This window comes from Polypterus senegalus, chromosome 8, assembly GCF_016835505.1.
Source record: "Polypterus senegalus isolate Bchr_013 chromosome 8, ASM1683550v1, whole genome shotgun sequence".
NCBI classification, from domain to species: Eukaryota; Metazoa; Chordata; class Cladistia; order Polypteriformes; family Polypteridae; genus Polypterus; species Polypterus senegalus.
Window position 1 is genome coordinate 151,329,886 of NC_053161.1, and position 19,841 is coordinate 151,349,726.

General features: G+C 41.5%; 1 protein-coding gene across 1 annotated transcript in view; it reads left to right on the forward strand.

Annotated features, from left to right (window-relative positions):
- Nucleotides 1-19,841, forward strand: part of LOC120534614 (zinc finger protein 271-like) — a 69,116-nt gene that overhangs the window by 5,278 nt on the left and 43,997 nt on the right. Inside the window, exon 3 of the mRNA XM_039762204.1 lies at nucleotides 880-1,749. Within this exon, the coding sequence (XP_039618138.1) occupies nucleotides 880-1,749 (870 nt within the window). The remainder of the gene's footprint in view (nucleotides 1-879; nucleotides 1,750-19,841) is intronic.

The following is a 19,841-nucleotide window of genomic DNA, read 5'->3' on the forward strand; positions in this document are numbered from 1 at the left end:
CAACCCAGCCAGAATTCTGGCTCCCACATATTGACTGTGTGCCCACGTGGCACACAGATTACAATCAATCAATCAATCAATTATAATAATCATGTAGACCTCTGGCCTTCAATCCATCAATGTAGGGAATGCATGGTGCCTTGATCAGGTGGTGGTGGCGGCGCAGATACTATGTGTTTATGTGTGTGTCCTATAGCTAGTTTACTGAATAGTGTAAGTGCCATAGGTCTACAATATTTACTGTGTGTATTGAGATTGGGTTAGGGTAATAACTAATTTAGCTACAGTATTTCCTAATGGATTAAATGAGAAGGAATAATTGACTGTGTCAGTATTATGTAATAATATATTAATAAGAAACTATTAGATCAAAATGAAATAGGAATTTGAAATTTATAAAATGACCGTTAACTGTGTACCCGAGCTTACCACCTAGGTGGTATCCCCTACCCTCACCCTAACCCTAATTGCACATGGCTTTTATGTACTACTGCCTATTGGTTGTAATGTTGGAAATTAAAGCACACCTGTGAGTGGTAGAATGGCATGCATCAGTTCCAGGTCTGCCTCACCTTGTGAGGACTTGAAATGGAAAGAGTCAACTGACCAGTAAATAAAGTGGAGTGAAGTGTCACTTTGTCAGTGCAAATGAGGGAATGTCAGAGACTGAACTGTGCCTACTTTAGAGTTTGAGTTTGAGTGTAACTTGGCTCTATCACGGTTTCTGATAAAGTATGTTCCATTGGGATTGAACACCCACAACATATAAGGCTTCAGATTGTAACGGCTCCTTGGTAGTTTCCATTTATTTATTTTTTTTATTATGTTAGATTCTACAATTTTTTAACATAATTAAACTTTGTCTTTGACTCAAAACAGATTCTCACAAGGATGTCGGCTCTTCTGCATCCTCATTTAATCCTGTACCACACAAGTGGAAAATGCAATGTATTCGGCAAGATGAACCCCAGAAACACCCTAGTGGAGCAAAAGAGCATTGTTGTGCTGAATGTGGCAAGACGTTCCCATACCGAACGCATCTACTGGACCACTTACGAATCCATACTGGAGAGAAACCACACTGCTGTGCTCATTGCAATAAGCAATTCAGGCAAAGAAACAATCTCCGAAAACACTTGAGAATTCACACGGGGGAGAAACCCTATCTGTGTGTAGAATGTGGTAGGCGATTTACCCAATTGCATCACCTTCAAGATCACCAGAAACTTCACACAGGAGAGAAGCCATATTGCTGCAGTGAATGTGACAGGCAGTTCACGCGTGTCTCCGAGCTCCAGCGGCACTGGAGAATTCACACTGGGGAAAAGCCGTATGGCTGTGACGAATGTGGTAAACAGTTCAGACAAGGAGACCACCTGCAGAAACATAAGAAGATCCACACAGGAGAAAAACCCCATGTGTGTACTGAGTGTGGGAAGCAATTCAATCAAAGTAGTAACCTGCAGAAACATAAGAGAATTCACACAGGGGAGAAGCCTTATCAGTGTGCAGACTGTGGCAAGCACTTCAGCCAAAAAAATAACCTTTGTAGCCACAGGATCATTCATATTGGAGAGAAGCCATATTGCTGCACTGACTGTGACAAACGCTTCATGCGCCCACATGAACTTCGGCAGCACAGGAGGGTTCATACTGGAGAGAAGCCCTACTGCTGTGCTGAGTGTGGTCAGCGGTTCATGCGCCTGTATGAACTTCAGCGGCACAAGAAGATGCACACTGACGTGTCCTAAGATGGTATGGGCATCAGTGAAATTGTCTTTACTTACAATGTTGTTAAACCCATTTAATCTTGGCACACTGGAGCCTATCATAGCTCAAAAGAGTTGGGCAGAAACCAGTACTAGATCGGGTGCCTTTTCTATTGACCCTTCTACAGATCAAAACAGAATTCTTTAATAAAAATATAAAACATACTGGACAAAATCAACAAAAGGGAGACAAAAAGTGAGGAAATGTAAACAGAACTGAAACCGTAGCTGCCACACTGAGCCTACTGTAGCATTAGGGGGTTTGGATTCAGTATGGCTGCTCCATCAGCCCACCATGCATAAGTATATTCCACAATTATTCCTCCAACTTGCCTTCAGTTTAAATCTTTATGGTTTTACTTCCTCTCTTTCAGAGTGAGCTCTTTACCCTGATGCTGTACCGACCCTAAGCTCAGTGTTACACTGGCCAAGGGACAATTTAGATCTCCACTTGTACTTCTTCTATCATTAATGCTACACCTACTGCCAGGGTCAGAAATGCCTCAGAGCTGCTCACCCTGTCTGTGTCTCTGAGCCCTTTGTAAAGAAATAATGCCCAAAAAAATAGATAATGTACTGCCACGGCTATTAGAACTCTTGAGGCTTCCTAGCCATAGTATCATTTATAAAACCATTAGAATACAATGAATATCAGTAACAATTAGACAGAAGCAGAGATGTGTATCAAAACAAAGGTCAACAAAGCCATAATCATGCATCTACCCCTTCATTTTCTGAACCTGCTTATCCTAAACAGGGTCATGGGGAAGATGGGGTCTATCACAGCAAGCATGGGGCACAAGGAAGGAACAACACCAGAACAGGCTGAATACACACAAACACAAACTAGATGTGCTAATACAAATAAAAAGAAATCATGTATTTCCAAGAGAAATGTATAAAATACAAAACAAACAAAAAACAATAAGAAGAAAATGAGAATAGTACATACATATGACTTTTGCAGAGGCACACGTTTTATGGACTTATCATCTGCAGGTACACACCCAACCCTTTAGTGTGTTTCTATACACAATGTTGTTATCCTTTGCTACTTTAATTACAGTTAAAATTATAAGTTATTGTTTCACTCTTACAGTTGCAACATCACACGTTGTTGCCTTGGTTGTGAAATTTACCTCTTATTTCTCTATTATAAAAGAAAATCTTGAGACGAGGCAAGACAATTGTCAAGAGATTTTTTTCCAAGTCCCGCCCTCCTCTCAACCATTTACAGTTGACGGCCTACGCCTACAGTGGTCTCACCTCTCATTCGTGTGAATGCTTTTGTCAGACACAGTTCCTGCACTCTCAGCTTTTATGAATGTTTACGTTTTCCTCACTTTAAGTTCCCAATAAAAGAAGACTTATTATGTCCAAATCTTATTGAAGCATTTCATCCTGAAGAGTTATCAACAGAAGAAATGAGTACACAGGCAATCCTAGCACCGAAGTCAAACAAATTAACACAAAAATTGTCGATCGGTTACACTGCAAGTTGGTTAAATGCGTATTACTAGACTATGCTGAAACAGTGGGTGGTGATGGTGCGGAAGATGAAAACATCAACTTACAATATCCTGAAGAATATCTACAAGCATTAACACAGTCCAGTCTTCCACCGGCAAAATTGCTGTTAAAAGTAGGATGTATTGAAATGTTATTGTGTAATTTATGTGTGAGTGATGGACTATGAAATAGGACAAGATTAGTTGTATTCAAAATTGATCAAACAATTCTGACATGTAAAATTTTAAGAGTCGACAAGAAAGGTAATGTAGTACATCGTCTGCGGATAACAGTAGACAACAAAGGAGATCTTGATATGCCATTTGTATTAAAACGTTTACAGTTTCCCATTAGAATAGCTTTTGCTATGACAATTAACAAATCACAGGGACAAACATTCGAAAAAGTCGGTTTATTTATTAGAGAGAAAGAAATGATATTCACTCACAGGCAGATATATGTTGCGTTGTCACGATGAAATTCCAAACACAGACTCAAAATTCAGTGTGATATTGACGAAAAGTTAATTCCAAATATTGTTTTAACTGAAGTTTTGCAGTAAACGTCAGTCAGTCATTTCCCAACCCACTATATCCTAACACAGGGTCAAGGGGGTGTGCTAGAGCCAATCCCAGCCAGCACAGGGCACAAGGCAGGAACAGATCCCGGGCAGGGCGCCAGCCCACCGCAGTGCAGTAAACATGTAAATTTAAAAAAGTATCTGTGTGTTAATTTCAAAGCCACACCGAACGAAAACATATAACGCAGCAAATACCGCTAACACAACATATTTTCTTTCAATTTATTATGTTGTACTATTTTTTACTTTTAATTACTCTCTGTAAAGTAGAATAGTTATTTCTATTATGCATATGTGTTATTTTCATGGGAATTGTTAATCTGTTTAAATTGTACATCCGCATCCCCATACGCAAGTGGCAGAGCCGTGAAGTGGCGCTTGCCCCAACCGTCACAAGGATACAGAGGTGTTTTATATTTGCAACTAGGAGACAAACAAAACCAAATTTCTGTACCAGGAAGACCATCACACACACCAAAGAGCTGAGGTTTGTTTTGAAATCCACAATCTTAGATGAGTGCTCAAGAAACACATGGCACTAACCTTTACACACAATGTTGTGATGCTTTTACTATATACGGGGTAAATCAAAATTATGTTAACACTAATGATACTGCTATGTATATACTTGTATGCAATCTTTGTGGACAATTTCAGTGCCACATATGGTACATAGGGCGGCACGGTGGCGCAGTGGTAGCGCTGCTGCCTCGCAGTTAGGACACCCAGGTTCGCTTCCCGGGTCCTCCCTGCGTGGAATTTGCATGTTCTCCCTGTGTCTGTGTGGGTTTCCTCCGGGCGCTCCGGTTTCCTCCCACAGTCCAAAGACATGGTGGATTGGCGATTCTGAATTGGCCCTAGTGTGTGCTTGTTGTGTGGGTGTGTTTGTGTGTGTCCTGCGGTGGGTTGGCACCCTGCCCGGGATTGGTTCCCGCCTTGTGCCCTGTGTTGGCTGGGATTGGCTCCAGCAGACCCCCATGACCCTGTGTTCGGATTCAGCCGGTTGGAAAATGGATGGACATATGGTACATGTGTTGAACATGATGACGAACAGGTTGCGACGTTCCTGTAAATCATCTTGCACATATGTAGTATGTTTTCTGAATAAATTATTTCCGCCATTCAAATGTCAACATAATTTTGACTCTCCTTGTGGTTCTGTTTTTTATACTTGGCTTTCTGAGTATCTTCTCACCCGGTTAAAGTTTTTGATCTTAAAGATTTTGATTATCTGGTTGTTGTTTTTTTCATTTGACTTCTGTCCTTTTCATATTTACATTGTGCCATTTCTATGCAGTTTTTGTTTACTGACAGCCAATGCCATTTGTTTACATGTTTCCATAGTAACAACTCAGCTTTGTAGGCACTGTGATAGTAGTGGTTAAGGCTTTGGACTTCAAACCCTGAGATTGTGGGTTCAAGTCCTGTTACTGACACTGGGTGACCATGTGCAAGTCTTTTCAATTCCCTGCAATGCAATTGCGAAAACAAAATAAATGTAACCAATTGGAAAATCAATGGAAAATAACTTTCTCAAACTTAATTCCAATAAGACCAAAGTGTTACTGGTAGGCCCAAACTTCCTAACTTCTCTGTTTCTATTGATGGTACACTTGTCAAACCTGCTCCTTTTGTCGGAAACCTTGGTGTTTTGTTTGATTTATCCCTTAATTTTGAGCTAAATAGGTCTGTGTTCAAAATTTTATTCAATCATCTGTGTAACATTGCTTGACTCCATCCATTTTTGTCCTTTAATGATGCTCAATCTCTGGTTCATTGTTTCATAATGTCTCATATTAATTACTATAATTCCCTCTTCATTGGCCTCCCTGCAAAATCTGTACAGACATTACAGTACATTCAGAACTCCGCAAGTTCACCCAACTTCACTGGTTTCCAGTTCCATCAAGGATTAAATTCAAGATTCTGCTTCTCGCCTTCAAAGCTCTACATAACCTTGCCCCTCTCTACCCCACTCAGCTTTTTAGCTCCTTACACTCCTTGTCACTCTCTCGGCTCATTGCACAGTAATCTCCTTACTGTCCTGTAATCAGAATTTAAGTTTAATATGTCACTGTGCTCTGTGCAGATATTTTAAATCTGCTTTTCTTTTATACTCACAGAGCCAGATTTAGCACACAGGGGCTCATCATTTAGAACTGCTAGGCAAGCATTAGAAGACAAGAAAGGGACAACTGTGAAATGGGCATTGTACTATTTCTTTGTTAGAGTCAGCATGACATTGGATCCTCTTTTGCCTTGTTTGGAATGGCATGATTCACCTAATTGGGGGCCTGCACATGAAGAAAGAGTATAAAGCTTTGGAACATTGCCTGGCACACCTTTGAAGCTGACATTAAGGATGAGAGATAGCGTCATCCGATCCTGAAAATCCTTCCAAGGCAGCAACGAAAATGGCAGACTCTACAGATCAGGCTCCCACTACGTAAACCACATAAACCGTCATTAAAGAAAGCTAAGTTATTTCTCCTATGTGATTTCTTACCACCGTATCACTAAGGGAGGGGTATCGCCTTTTTATAGCTATATACAGTAGTTTCAGGTTATGTAACATGCTGCAATTACAAAAGAACTCATTCCAACCAGGGAACTAGCACCCCCTGCTGGATACATGTCCCACGCACCAGACTCTCCACCCTGCGAGGCAGGTCCTTCAGTGTTATGGCCTCTCAATCTGGAACTCTCTTCCTCATTCTCTCCAAGATTGCTCCTCTTTCTGCACCTTTAAATCTCAACTCAAAACTTTCCTCTTTTGTCCTCTCTGTGATTTTTTTTTTCCCCATCTATATTTAAAGTGACCTTGGGTTTGTGAAAGGTACTCTATAAATGCCACTTACTATTATTTATTATTAACTGTATCTCAAATATTTCAGTTAATGTCAGGGAATTCTCTAAACATACAAATCCATTTAGAACTCTCCAAATAATGAAAATAAGGCAGGGAAAGGGTAGAAGCAAAGTTAAACAGTAGAAGCTAAGCTCAGGCTCAGCCTGGGTTCATACAATTCTCCAAAATCTGTTTCAGCTTTTTCTCACCTCCTCTCCCCTTTTCTTCTTTCATCTGCCCTGGATTCCTTCCTTCCATCCCCGCCTGTATATGTTATCTTGTTTCATTTTCCAGTTGCATGTCTGATAAAGGTCATACAACTGAAAAGCTTTATTTTACCTTCTTTCCTTTGCAGCATGAAAATAACCTTTAACCATTTTTTTTTACTTTGTATCTTGGCATTTTGGTAGATAATGTGTTAATTATACAATATAATAAAACCTTACACTCAATAAAATAACTGAAGAAAAACAATCAGCCAACAGACTGTAGAAATATAAAGCCATAGTAGGAGAAAATGGGTGAGAACTGGAAAAAGGGTTATAGCCCTGCACATAAAAATCATATCTCATAAACCATGATGGAATAAAGTAATTACAGTAGAGTCTCGCTTATCCGACATAAACGGGCTGGCAGAACGTTGAATAAGCGAAAATGACGGATAATGGAAGGTATTAAGAAAAAGCCTATTAAACGTCAAACTATGTTATAATTTTACACATTATGAACCTAATACAGTGGCTTGGTTCACGATCCACGATCGTCTCTGAACACATACAAATCAGGTTATGACCAAAAAGTACGCCAAACTTTTCCCTCTGTTCAGGACCGCACACTCGGTATAGGAACAAGCCAGTTTCCCTTTCGGTTTGTGCGAGCCGATGGTTTCCGCACATGTTCAGTCTCTCCCTGTGCATTCCCAGTGCAGTGAGAGAGAGACCAAGAGACATAGACAGACACACGCACGAACATGCGCGCAAGACAGACACACGCGCACACACACGTGAGAGAAAGAGAGACATGTGCACGTGAGAGACACGCACACTCGCGCACGCACACTCGCGCACGCATGCACACATACACACCCACACAAAAGCGTGCGAGGGAGACACGCACGCACGCACACACACACACACAAGCGCGTGAGGGAGACACACGCGCCATATAGGGCTGGCCACATAATCCACTGTAATCATGTTTTACAACAAAACAACTGAAAAATTTAACTGAAAAAATTAACTTAGCAACAAAGAATAGACAAATCTCACGCTCGCAACTTGCAGTTCTTGTTGCCGATTGATGCGTTTTTTTTTTTGTTTGTTTTTTTTTGCGGTGGGACGTCGAATAATACAGAATGTTGAATAAGCGAAGGTTGGATAAGCGAGATTCTACTGTATTGACAATAGACATAGGTGCTGATTCAGTGACTGTATTTGACATAAACTGTCAGCTCATTTGGCACTGATTCCTGCCTTGTGCTCAATGCTGTCTGCATACGCTCCAGCCACCTGTGGCCCTGAAGTGGATTATGGACGTATCTGTCTGGGGAAGTTTAGAGCATGTTAATTCAGTCAGCTAGCAGCCTACTTCAGCATTAGCAAAGCCTACTGATTTTGAGATACTGTAACCTCGGGGGACTACAGAATGCCCAGATGTTGTATTCTGCAACTTTACTCTTATGTTAATGAAATGAAAATTAGTATGACTCTCTGTTAGTGCCTGGGGTGTCACTTGCCACAATGGTTAATGCTGCTGCCTCATGAAAGAACACGTAGGCTTTGCAGGGCTTGTGGGGTATGGCATAAATAATGACAGCTCCAACTGATTGATTACAGATCGACTCATGGTTCATGTACTTTGTCAACTCCCCTACTGGCTAACACCTCGTTCACAGATCAGGTGTTTTGGACTGGAATCCTTTACTGTTTTGTTGTCTGCATGGAGTTTGCATGTTTTCCTTGTGACTTCCTCAACACACTCTGATTTTCCTCTAACAAACAAAAGACCTACAGTGTCAGTTAGTCATTTGATTGTAAGTTGTCCCCATGTGAGTGATGGCAGGCGTCAGTTGGACTGTTTTTGGGTTGTTCCTGCCTTATGCCTGATGCTGCCAAAATAGTTCTTGTTACTGAATGCAACTCTGATTTAGATTAAACAAAATGGTGAGCGTGTTAGCATATACATTGATATACGCAGATAAAAGTCAGTTCTACATTCAACCTTGTTACTTCTCTATTATTTGTCTAGACTTTGGAAAATGTATAAAATATAAAGCAATTATGTTGGCAAAAGCTTTGAAAAATGTTACTAGTCCAATTAACTATTTATTTATCATTTTGTTTAATATTGATCAATCATGTACTTACTGTTTACTACTGTTTTTTCACCAAACTACTTGCTATCTAGGAATCCCTAGAAGTTGAATTCTTACGTGAAAGAAAAACGCGTGCCGGATGATTAATCCCGCATGCGTCAATAGCACCATCTGCTGCCTGAAAACGACTTTACAGCGTATATTAATGAACCCTTTTTAATTATTTTAATATATCTATTGATATAATATTAATCAGAACATGGGGCGGCACGGTGGCGCAGTGGTAGCGCTGCCTCGCTTCCCGGGTCCTCCCTGCGTGGAGTTTGCATGTTCTCCCCGTGTCTGTGTGGGTTTCCTCCGGGCGCTCCGGTTTCCTCCCACAATCCAAAGACATGCAGGTTAGGTGGATTGGTGATTCTAAATTGGCCCTAGTGTGTGCTTGGTGTGTGTGGGTGTGGGTGTGTGTGTCCTGCGGTGGGTTGGCACCCTGCCCAGGATTGGTTCCTGCCTTGTGCCCTGTGTTGGCTGGGATTGGCTCCAGCAGACCCCCGTGACCCTGTATTCGGATTCAGCGGGTTAGGAAATGGATGGATGGATAATCAGAACATGTGAACAAATTACAGTTAAGAAAATCAAATGCAAAATTTTGTCCATTAGTAAATATCGATATTTGTTAAATGTTATATACAAATTACATTAAAAGGTTAAAGTAAATTGAGATTGAATTCCATGAAATAGTGTTTAGTTTTTTTGTTTTTTTTCGCACCTTCCAATGTTATAATAAAATGAGCAAACTCAATTTTAAATTGTGTAACGTTTGGCATTTTTTTGGACAATTTATATCTATAGATGTAAAATTTACTATTAATAATAAGTTTAGGATACACCAGCTTTTATATTCCACACTTTTGTTTAAAGGAAAATCTTTACCCTTTAAGGAAATAATAACGCTAGCAGTCATCTTAAATAAAGATTTACGATCGCATTAAAAGAAATTTGTGTAGATAGATAAAGTGACACACCATCTGTGGTCTAGCGACCCACATCCTGCTTACAGAGGAATCAAAACATTAAGCACATCTGAATTTGTTCCTCGGAGAGTCACGGTCAGGGTGGCTGATGGAACGGTCCTTACAGATGACACTGCAGTTGTGACCCGCTGGGCTGGCTACTTTGAGCAGTTGTTCAAAGCTGATCCTTTGGCTAGGACGTTGGATATCTCTGGGTCCACGGTTCTTGAGGCTGATCCTCCAATTAGCTGTGAACCACCCAATATCACTGAGATTGCAGAGGTGGTGAACCAGCTGAGCGGGGAGGGGGTTGGTGGTTTTGCAGGGATCTGTGGTATCCGGGGTGAACTTCCCCAGGCTGGTGGTAAGGCTGTCCTCCTGGCATTGCAAGCAATCTTTGCTTCCATTTGGGAGACTGGCATCATTCCAACTGACTGGAAAACGTGACTTGTCATCCCTATCTGGAAAGGGAAGGGTGATCGCCTGGATTGTAGCAACTACCGGGGGATAACACTGCTCTCGGTGCTGGGTAAGGTCCTTGCTAGGGTCGTCCTCAATAGGATCAGTGATCACTTGCTCACCTACCAGTGACTGGAACAGTCTGGTTTTATGCCAAAGAAGTCTACCATCGACCACATCCTGGCACTGGGGGTTCTCATAGAGCGCAAACACAAATATCAGCAGAGTTTCTTTGCAGCCCTTGTCAATTTTCGCAAAGAGTTCGACTCAGTTGATCGAGCTGCCCTGTGGGACATCCTGAGGGTTTGCAGGATGCTCTTGAGGTTGCTGGATATCATGGTTGGCCTGTACACTGGTACTGTGAGTGCTGTGCAGAGTGGAGGCAGGACCTGTGCGTTTTTCCCAGTTGATTCTGGGGTTCGTCAGCGGTGTGTTCTGCTCCTACTCTGTTCAATGCTTGTATGGATTGGGTGTTGGGCAATGTCGTGGGGTCCAGTGGCTGTGGGACATCTGTTGGTGAAGAAAGATTCATGGATCTTGACTTTGCTGACGATGCTGTGATCTTCGTGGAGTCAATGGAGGCTCTGATCGGGGCACTCGAGTGACTGAGTGAGGAGTCTGAGTGTCTGGGCTTGCGAGCGTCCTGATAAAAACCAAAGAGACAGGCCTTTAATGACCTCTAGGGCACGGCCATCAACAGTGTGTCTGTCTGCGGAGAGAGTGTCGACCTTGTTGAGAGGTTTACTTACCTTGGCAGTGACATTCATGTCTCTAGTGACTCTTCCTGTGAAGTCAGTAGATGGACTGGGAGAGAATGGGGATCATGAGGTCGCTGGAAAGAAGTGTGTGGCACTCCCGATATCTATGCAAAAGGACAAAGGTCCAAGCCTTTAGAGTCCTAATGCTTCCTGCCTTGCTATATGGTTGTGAGACATGGACGCTATCCAGTGACCTGAGATGAAGATTGGACTCCATTGGTACTGTGTCCCACAGGAAAATCCTTGTGTACCATTGGTTTGACTTTGTGTCGAATGAGTAGTTGCTCATGGAGTCCCGAATGTGGCACATTACCTGCATTGTGAGGGAGTGTCAGTTACGGCACTACAGCCATCTGGCGTGTTTCCCCGAGGGTGATCCAACTCGTAAGATTCTCATTGCTGGGGACCCGAGTGGCTGGACCAGGCCAAGGGTTTACCCACGTAACACCTGGCTGCAACAGAAAGAGGGTAATTTCCGGAGGGTAGGACTGGACTGGACCGCGTGTCTGCCTGGGAGGTTGCCAGCCAGGATCCTGAGCTGTTTCGATGTGTAGTGGGTGCGGCAACATGCTTGACCAGTGCATGCTCCCCAACTTGACTTGACTTGATAGAGTTGTGGCACGGTGGTGCAGTGGTAGCGCTGCTGCCACGCAGTAAGGAGACCTGGGTTGGCTTCCCTGGTCCTCCCTGTGTGTCTGTGTTTGTTTCCTCCGGGTGATCCGGTTTCCTCCCACAGTCCAATGACGATCCTAAATTGTCCTTAGTGTGTGGTCGGTGTCTGTGTGCCCTGCGGTGGGCTGGTGCCCTGCCCGGGGTTTGTTTCTGCCTTGCTCCCTGTGCTGGCTGGAATTGGCTCCAGCAGACCCTGTGACCCTGTGTTAGGATATAGCGGATTGCAGAATGACTGACTAGATAGAAGAACCATATTTTTCTCCTTAAAGTTACAAATTATACAGGGTAAATCAAGATCCTTTAAATCAAGAACCTTCTTAACAGGGTAAAGACGAAAAATAATTTTGAAAGTATCTTCTCGAATTGTGTTAGTAATGCAGTAGTTTTCTTCCAATTAATATCTTCAAATTGAGGAAGCCAGAAACTTTGTGCTAAAGGGATTGCATATTTCTGATAAGTTGTGCAGCTACTTATTGTTACAATTGTTGTCTTTTATGAGAATCCCTTCCTAAATTCAATCAAAATCAACATATAGCTTTAAAGACGCAGCCCAGAAAGTATAACATCAAATGCAATTGTATATTCTTTGACTGATATTGGAAGTCTGAAGTATTTAAAAAATTCTGATCAGAATGCCGTTATTATAAAACAGATGCGTTACCAATTAAATATCATTTTTAAACCAGTTGCCAAAGAACAGTATATTCAATATCTTCACATACATGACAATCCCTGGAAATGCCCATTGAGAGGGTGTCTTCATCGAAAGGGCTTGAGAAGGGGGTCAAGCAGTAAAGTGAAAATCGATTCACGTCGCAGTCGAGTTCTCGGTTGAGCCTGACTGACTGACTGACTGACTGACTGGTCAGCTACTACATCGCTTGCGTGTCCCAGCCAAGCGGCTTACACGGTGTGAGCTCACCTTCTGGCATAACAGAGTAGAAAGTCCTTATGACGTCACGTACTCGGACACGCTAGGAGCTGGAGGAGGAAACGATACAGCAGAAAACTTAACTGCCATAAGAGACGAAGAGGAGTTGCGGCCATCGAAGTGGACATTCTCGAATCTCTTACTGTCCCCGTTGTCTCTAGAACACTTCATATCGCCGAGTCCCGTATTTGTCCCGGGCGTACTGTATACTCGTCGATGTTCTTCATTGACGTATTGCTCTCTCGTTTGGACGGGATCAATGCAGACCACCCCAACTCCGGTTGGCTGACGTCTTGCGTCAAAGTGTTTTAGCCGACACTGGAAGCAATGAACTCGACAATAAATGAATGAATAAATCAATGAAAATCAACCATGCACTGAAATTAAATGTGCCAGAGCGGTGGCTCATAGGGGTTCGGTGTTATTATTAACGTAAAAATATATTTAATTTTCAAAATAGTGTAATAGCCCCTACAGAGATCTGTTTTGTGGCTCATTTATTTTGTTTAATTTAAAACAGATTTCCGCAGGAAAGCTGCTGATCCACGACTTCATTAAATCAAGCTGCACTTCATAACAAAACTCTAAACATCATCACCATGAACCTCAGAGACCTCATACTGGAGTGAAGCTAAATTGCTTTACTGTACCCGTTAAGCATTTCCAAGACACATCTCCTCTTTAGACAAAGATCTATTCTGCTGCACAAAACATGAAGTGCTGTACACAATATGGAAAGAAATTCACACAAACAAACACACTCCAGGCACACAAACACTGGAGGGACGTCATTTTGCTGTCAAGAATGAGGCAAGGCATTCACACAATCAGGTACTCTTCATAAATATACAAAATTTAAGAACACATGAAATTTGAACAACGAGAGGTGACCATTGAGTCCTTTAGCTAACAGCTAAGCTGTCCTAATATCTCATCTAGACACTTCTTAAAGGTTGCCAAGGTTTCTTCTTCAATTCCATGACTCGGTAGTTTGTTTCAGATTCCTACAAGTCTTTGAGTATAGAAATGTTTCCTGGCTTCAGTCCTAAATGCACTTCCCCTTGACTTCCTCTGGTGTCCACAAATCCAAATCATATTATGTGATATCATCTACTGTTAAATCCTGCTCCATACTTGTAATATTTCTATTGTACTGTTATATTGAGGATTACTTGTGTTCTGTTCTGTGTATTGTATTGACCCCCTTCTTTTTGACGCCCAACCTACCTGAAAAGGGGTCTCTCTTTGAACTGCCTTTCACAAGGTTTCTTCCATTTTTTCTCTACTAGGGTTTTTTTTTTGGAGTTTTTTCCTTGTCTTCTTAGAGAGTCCAGGCTGGGGGGCAGTCAAGAGGCAGGGCCTGTTACAGCCTATTGCGGCACAGCTTGTGTGATTTTAGGCTATACAAAAGTAAATTGTATTGTATTTTAAATTGTATTGTATAGATGATTCACCATTAAATTGAAAGAATTCTTCTGGATCTAATTTATCAGTACCTTTGAGGATTTTGCAGACCTGGATTAGGCCTCCACACTGTTTTTTTCTATTTGAGACTAAACAGATTTAATTCTCTGAGTCTGTCACAGGAGAACATGTCCTTAAGTCCCATGATGCACTTGGCTGCTCTCCTCTGCACAGCTTCAAGTGCTGCTATGTCTTTCTTGTACCGTGGTGATTAGGAACTGCACACAATACTCCAGATGTAGTCTCACTCATGAATTGTTCAGTCAAAGCATAAAGTCCCATGATTTATGTTCAACAGTTTTAATGATATAACCTTTCATTTTATTCGCCTTTTAAAAGCTTCTGCATATTGCTTAGATGATGAAAATATTGTTTCATAATAAACCACCAAATTTTTTTCCAGAGATTCCTTCCTGTAGGACAGTGTGTCCCATCTTGTAGCTGATTCTCCTGTCACCCATGTGGAGCACTTTGCACTCTTCTACATTAAACCGCTTTTTCCAAGTGTCCACCAGTTTGTGTAGTTGTTGATGTGTAATCTAAAATCCTTTGGTGAAAAGGAGTAGAAAAAATAAGATATGTCCTTTGTGACGACTTTCCAGCCCAAGTTCACATTTCCAAAGTATTGCAAAGTCGCCTTTTCCTGACAGCCAATAATATGCTGCCTGACAGCGCCAATGCCCATATGAAGGCTTTCCAGGTACACCAAGTTCAACCTCAAACGTAGCCCTTTTTGTCTATTGCGGTACATAAAACACATAACATCAGATGGACCACACTGTCTTTTGTTAGCAAGGTTCAAATGCATGTCAAGCTACCAAGTAGAGAGGTAGACAGTAGGACTTTAGGGACTTTCAAAACTCGACTTGAAGTAGATAGGAGTGGCAAGCTTTGCTGGGCTGAATGGCCTGTTCTCATCTAGATTGTTCTAATGTTCTGATGTCGTGTTTATTCCTTGCCACAGCATTATATGCACTGCATGAAGGTAAATGAAGAGGTGAAGACAATTTGAAAATTACATATTAACCACAGATTTGAAGCTCTCCAAGTCTTCCTGAATTGTTTTTGCTGCCTCCTTAGTGCCTGCCATCTATCCAATTTAACAATCATCTCGGAATTTCATAAGTTTACTAACTATGCTGAAATCTACCTAGGTTGCTTTCCCCAGGAGACTGCAGTGTAGAACAACACACTGGCCACTATGGACTGGTAGAACATTCCCAGCAGTTTGCTGCACACATCAAAAGACTGGAGTCTCCTCATGAAGTCCAGCCTGCTCTGGCCCTTCTTGTATTGCACCACTGTGCTGTCAGTTTGTTGTTTATCTGAATCCCCAGGTACTTGTAGCTCTGCACCACTTCCATGTCCTCTCCCTGAATGGTGACTCGTTTCAGAAGCTTCTTGAAGTGTCTGAAGTTCACCAACAGCTCTTTTGTCTTTCTGATATTGAGTCACGGGTTAATGGGCCTGCAGCACAAGGTACAGTCTTCATAGTAAGCACATTTAAATTCACACTGGAGAGAAGCAACATTCTTCCAGAAAATATAGCAAGCAATGCAGCTTGTAGTAAAAATCAAACATGTTAATTAAGAAAGAAACATATCCTCTACCAGGACAAGTTTGAAAAAAACTTTTTTTGAATCAGTAATCAGGCAGGAGAAAGCTTGTCCATCTGCATCATTTTTTTACCCTTGCAGCACCATGCTGAAGAGGGAGCGCCCATCACAGCAGTCTGTTACAGAATGAAAAAAAAATACAGGTAGAGAGTTATATTTGTAAACAAACAAATGTGTATAACAGTGCTAAATTAATGCTTACATATCATACTCTTGTTAAAGATATGAGGTACTTTAGTACAGAGCACAACCAGCCCAAAATCAAAGTCTTTTCTCCATTATTTCCTTGTTCTTTAATATCTCTTAAATTCATCTCTTATTCTTTTATGAAAATTATATACATCCCAAGCAGAAAATCTTACTAGGTGCATGAAATACATTACATCAGTCAGTTTCTTGAACCATCTCACTGGAACATTCTGCTTGTTTAAGAGATAGATAGATAGATAGATAGATAGATAGATAGATAGATAGATAGATAGATAGATAGATACTTTATTAATCCCAAGGGGAAATTCACATACTCCAGCAGCAGCATACTGATAAAAACAATATTTAATTGAAGAGTGATAACAATGCAGGTATAACAGACCATAACTTTGTATAATGTTAACGTTTACCCCCCCGGGTGGAATTGAAGAGTCGCATAGTGTGGGGGAGGAACGATCTCCTCAGTCTGTCAGTGGAGCAGGACGGTGACAGCAGTCTGTCGCTGAAGCTGCTCCTCTGTCTGGAGATGATCCTGTTCAGTGGATGCAGTGGATTCTCCATGATTGACAGGAGCCTGCTCAGTGACCGTCACTCTGCCACGGATGTCAAACTGTCCAGCTCCGTGCCTACAATAAAGCCTGCCTTCCTCACCAGTTTGTCCAGGCGTGAGGCGTCCTTCTTCATTATGCTGCCTACCCAGCACACCACCGCGTAGAAGAGGGTGCTCACCACTACCGTCTGATAGAACATCTGCAGCATCTTATTGCAGATGTTGAAGGACGCCAGTCTTCTAAGGAAGTATAGTCTGCTCTGTCCTCTCTTGCACAGATCATCAGTATTGGAAGTCCAGTCCAATTTATCATCCAGCTGCACTCCCAGGTATTTATAGGTCTGCACTTTCTGCACAGTCACCTCTGATGATCACAGGGTCCATGAGGGGCATGGGCCTCCTAAAATCCACCACCATCTCCCTGGTTTTGCTGGTGTTCAGTTGTAGGTGGTTTGAGTCGCACCATTTAACAAAGTCCTTGATTACTGTAGGTTCCAATACTCCTTCCTCCTCCTGCCCACTTCTGATGCAGCCCACGATAGCAGTGTCATCAGCAAACTTTTTAGGATGAACAGGACCGGAGAAAGTACAGTCTCCTGCAGTGCTCCTGTGTTGTGACCACAATGTCAGACCTGTAGTTACCGAGGCGCACATATTGAGGTCTGTCTGTAAGATAGTCCATGATCCATGCCACCAGGTATGAATATACTCCTATTTCTGTCAGCTTGTCCCTAAGGAGCAGAGGTTGGATGGTGTTGAAGGTGCTAGAGAAGTCCAGAAACATAATTCTTACAGCACCACTGCCTCCATACAAGTGGGAGAGGGATCGGTGTAGCATATAGATCAAGAGTTCCAAAAGTGGTCGATATCGACCCCCTGGGGTCGATTTGAACTTTCTAGGGGTCGAGAGTTTCAATAACAAAATCTGGGGGTTGACAACAGCAAAAATAGACCCCCTTACTACTGCTATTTGTTTGTTACTTCAAAATATCTATGATTCCAGTAGGTACCTAATTAAGAAGTAACAAACTTGCAAACAAAAAGGTAAAATGTGTCATTAAAAGAGTCCCACGTAAGAATGCATGAAAATACATGTAGCATAAACATGTCTATGCATTGTCTTATCGAACGTATCAAAGCAAGTGTGGACATGAAAAACCGTTGCATGTCCGCACTTGTTCGCGGTGGGACGAGACGACGGATATCCGATATTAGCAGAAGCTATCAGCCTTGTATAGTCATGCTTTCATTAAACGCTATAAATTGGTTCGTTTGATGTGACATGTACTTATTTGTGATTTGAACTTTGAATATAATAATTTATTGAGGAGCAGTACTAGGAAAAAGAAAATCAGAGGAGTTTATTCAAGTTTGAACAAAAATCTTAAAGTACATACTTTATTGTTTTTTTTATTTTTTAATTACAGGGGCTGTCGAAATTGTTTGTTAATAAAAGTTTTTATTTCTTCAGATAATAATATGACTGAACCAAAAATGAAATGCAGACAGTACAGTTTGGACTATTTGTACTTATTTTTAATTTACATATTTATTTCATAAATGTCAAAAATGTAAAAAAAAACTCTGCTTGCTTTTTTTGCTTTAATTTTCGTTAGTGCAGGTTTCGATATTAAATGTTGCACAAGACAATGCCATATTCCGTAGTCCTTTTATCTTTTTCAATCATTAATTACAAGTGATTAAAATGAAAAGTTTGATATCTAGTGAAATATTTAATATCAAGTACTCGATTTAATATCGAGTAAGTAAAGTAAATGACTAGGGGGTCGACAGTTTGAAAAGTTTTTGGTAAAGGGGTCTGTGGCCAAAAAAACTTTGGGAACTCTTGATATAGATGATGGCATCCTCCGCTCCCACCTTCTCCTGGTATGCGAACTGCAGAGGGTCGAAGGTGTGCGGACCTGTGGGCTCAGGTGGTGAAGCAGCAGCCGCTCCATGGTCTTCATCACATGTGACGTCAGAGCGACAGGCCGGAAGTCATTCAGCTCACTAGGACGTGATACCTTTGGGACTGGGTGATATAAAATGTTTTCCAAAACTTCGGGACTCCAGCTTCAGGTTGAAGATGCGCTGTAAAGGACTCCCCAGCTCCAACGCACAGGCCTTCAGCAGTCGTGGTGATACGCCATCTGGTTTAATTAATCATTTCAGCAGTCTCTTCGTGACAGCATTAGAAAAACAAACGCTTCTATACTTCACTGTGCACTGCAAACCAAAACACTTAACTACTGTTACTTCTAAATTATTCTCGCAGAACCTACTCAAGTACAATTCATAAACAGCAGCAACCGGAGTCTGGCGAGAAAAACAACTAAAATTGTTCCCACTGTTCTATAGAATAAGTCATGGGAATGAGCGAGGAAAAAATGTCCAGGCCATTCTTGACATTCAGCTTTTGAAATCTCCGTCCAGTAGATGGCAGCAATGAATCATTTGTGAGTGAAACTAGGCTTTCGTAAGAAGAAAAAGGGGAGTTGGAAACTCGCGAAATTCGAACTGCATGTCAGATTTCTCCCATAATAGAGCTAGAACAAGAAATATGACACTTGGTTTTAGAATATTGCAGTTAGATTAATGAAAGGTCAGTTGAAATATAACTCTAGAGCTAAATTTTTGGAGAATGTCCGTGATCTTGTTTTAAAGTCCAGTCTCGCGGGACGTCAAAGTGTCTTTCCGAGAAGGTTCCTATGGAGGAATATTTCGGACAAAATGAAATAAATAAATAAATGCGTAAATAAATAAAAGTACTGTGAAATGTGAGCATAAATAAATAAATGTGTTACGCACATGGGGTTGTCAGTCGCTGTTCTCTTGGTTTTAATCATTTATTGCTTCTTGCCATTTTCCTCGGGATCGTCGTCTTATTGGAAGGTGCAAGTTAAGGTTTATTCTGTCCTAGCGGTCAGTTGGTATGAAATATTACTCGTACCAACATGAAATGCAATACAGATGGTGCATTTCGTTTTGGCACGGTTTTATTATGTAAAAAGCCAAATGAGCGATATGCTTTTCACTACGGCACACAGTTTTCTTGTCAGTTTAAAATGTAATACGCTTTCAGATTTATGCCTAAAGCAAACATTGTAGGCCTGCTCCGAGTGTATTGCATTTCGATTCAAGACCCCGCATT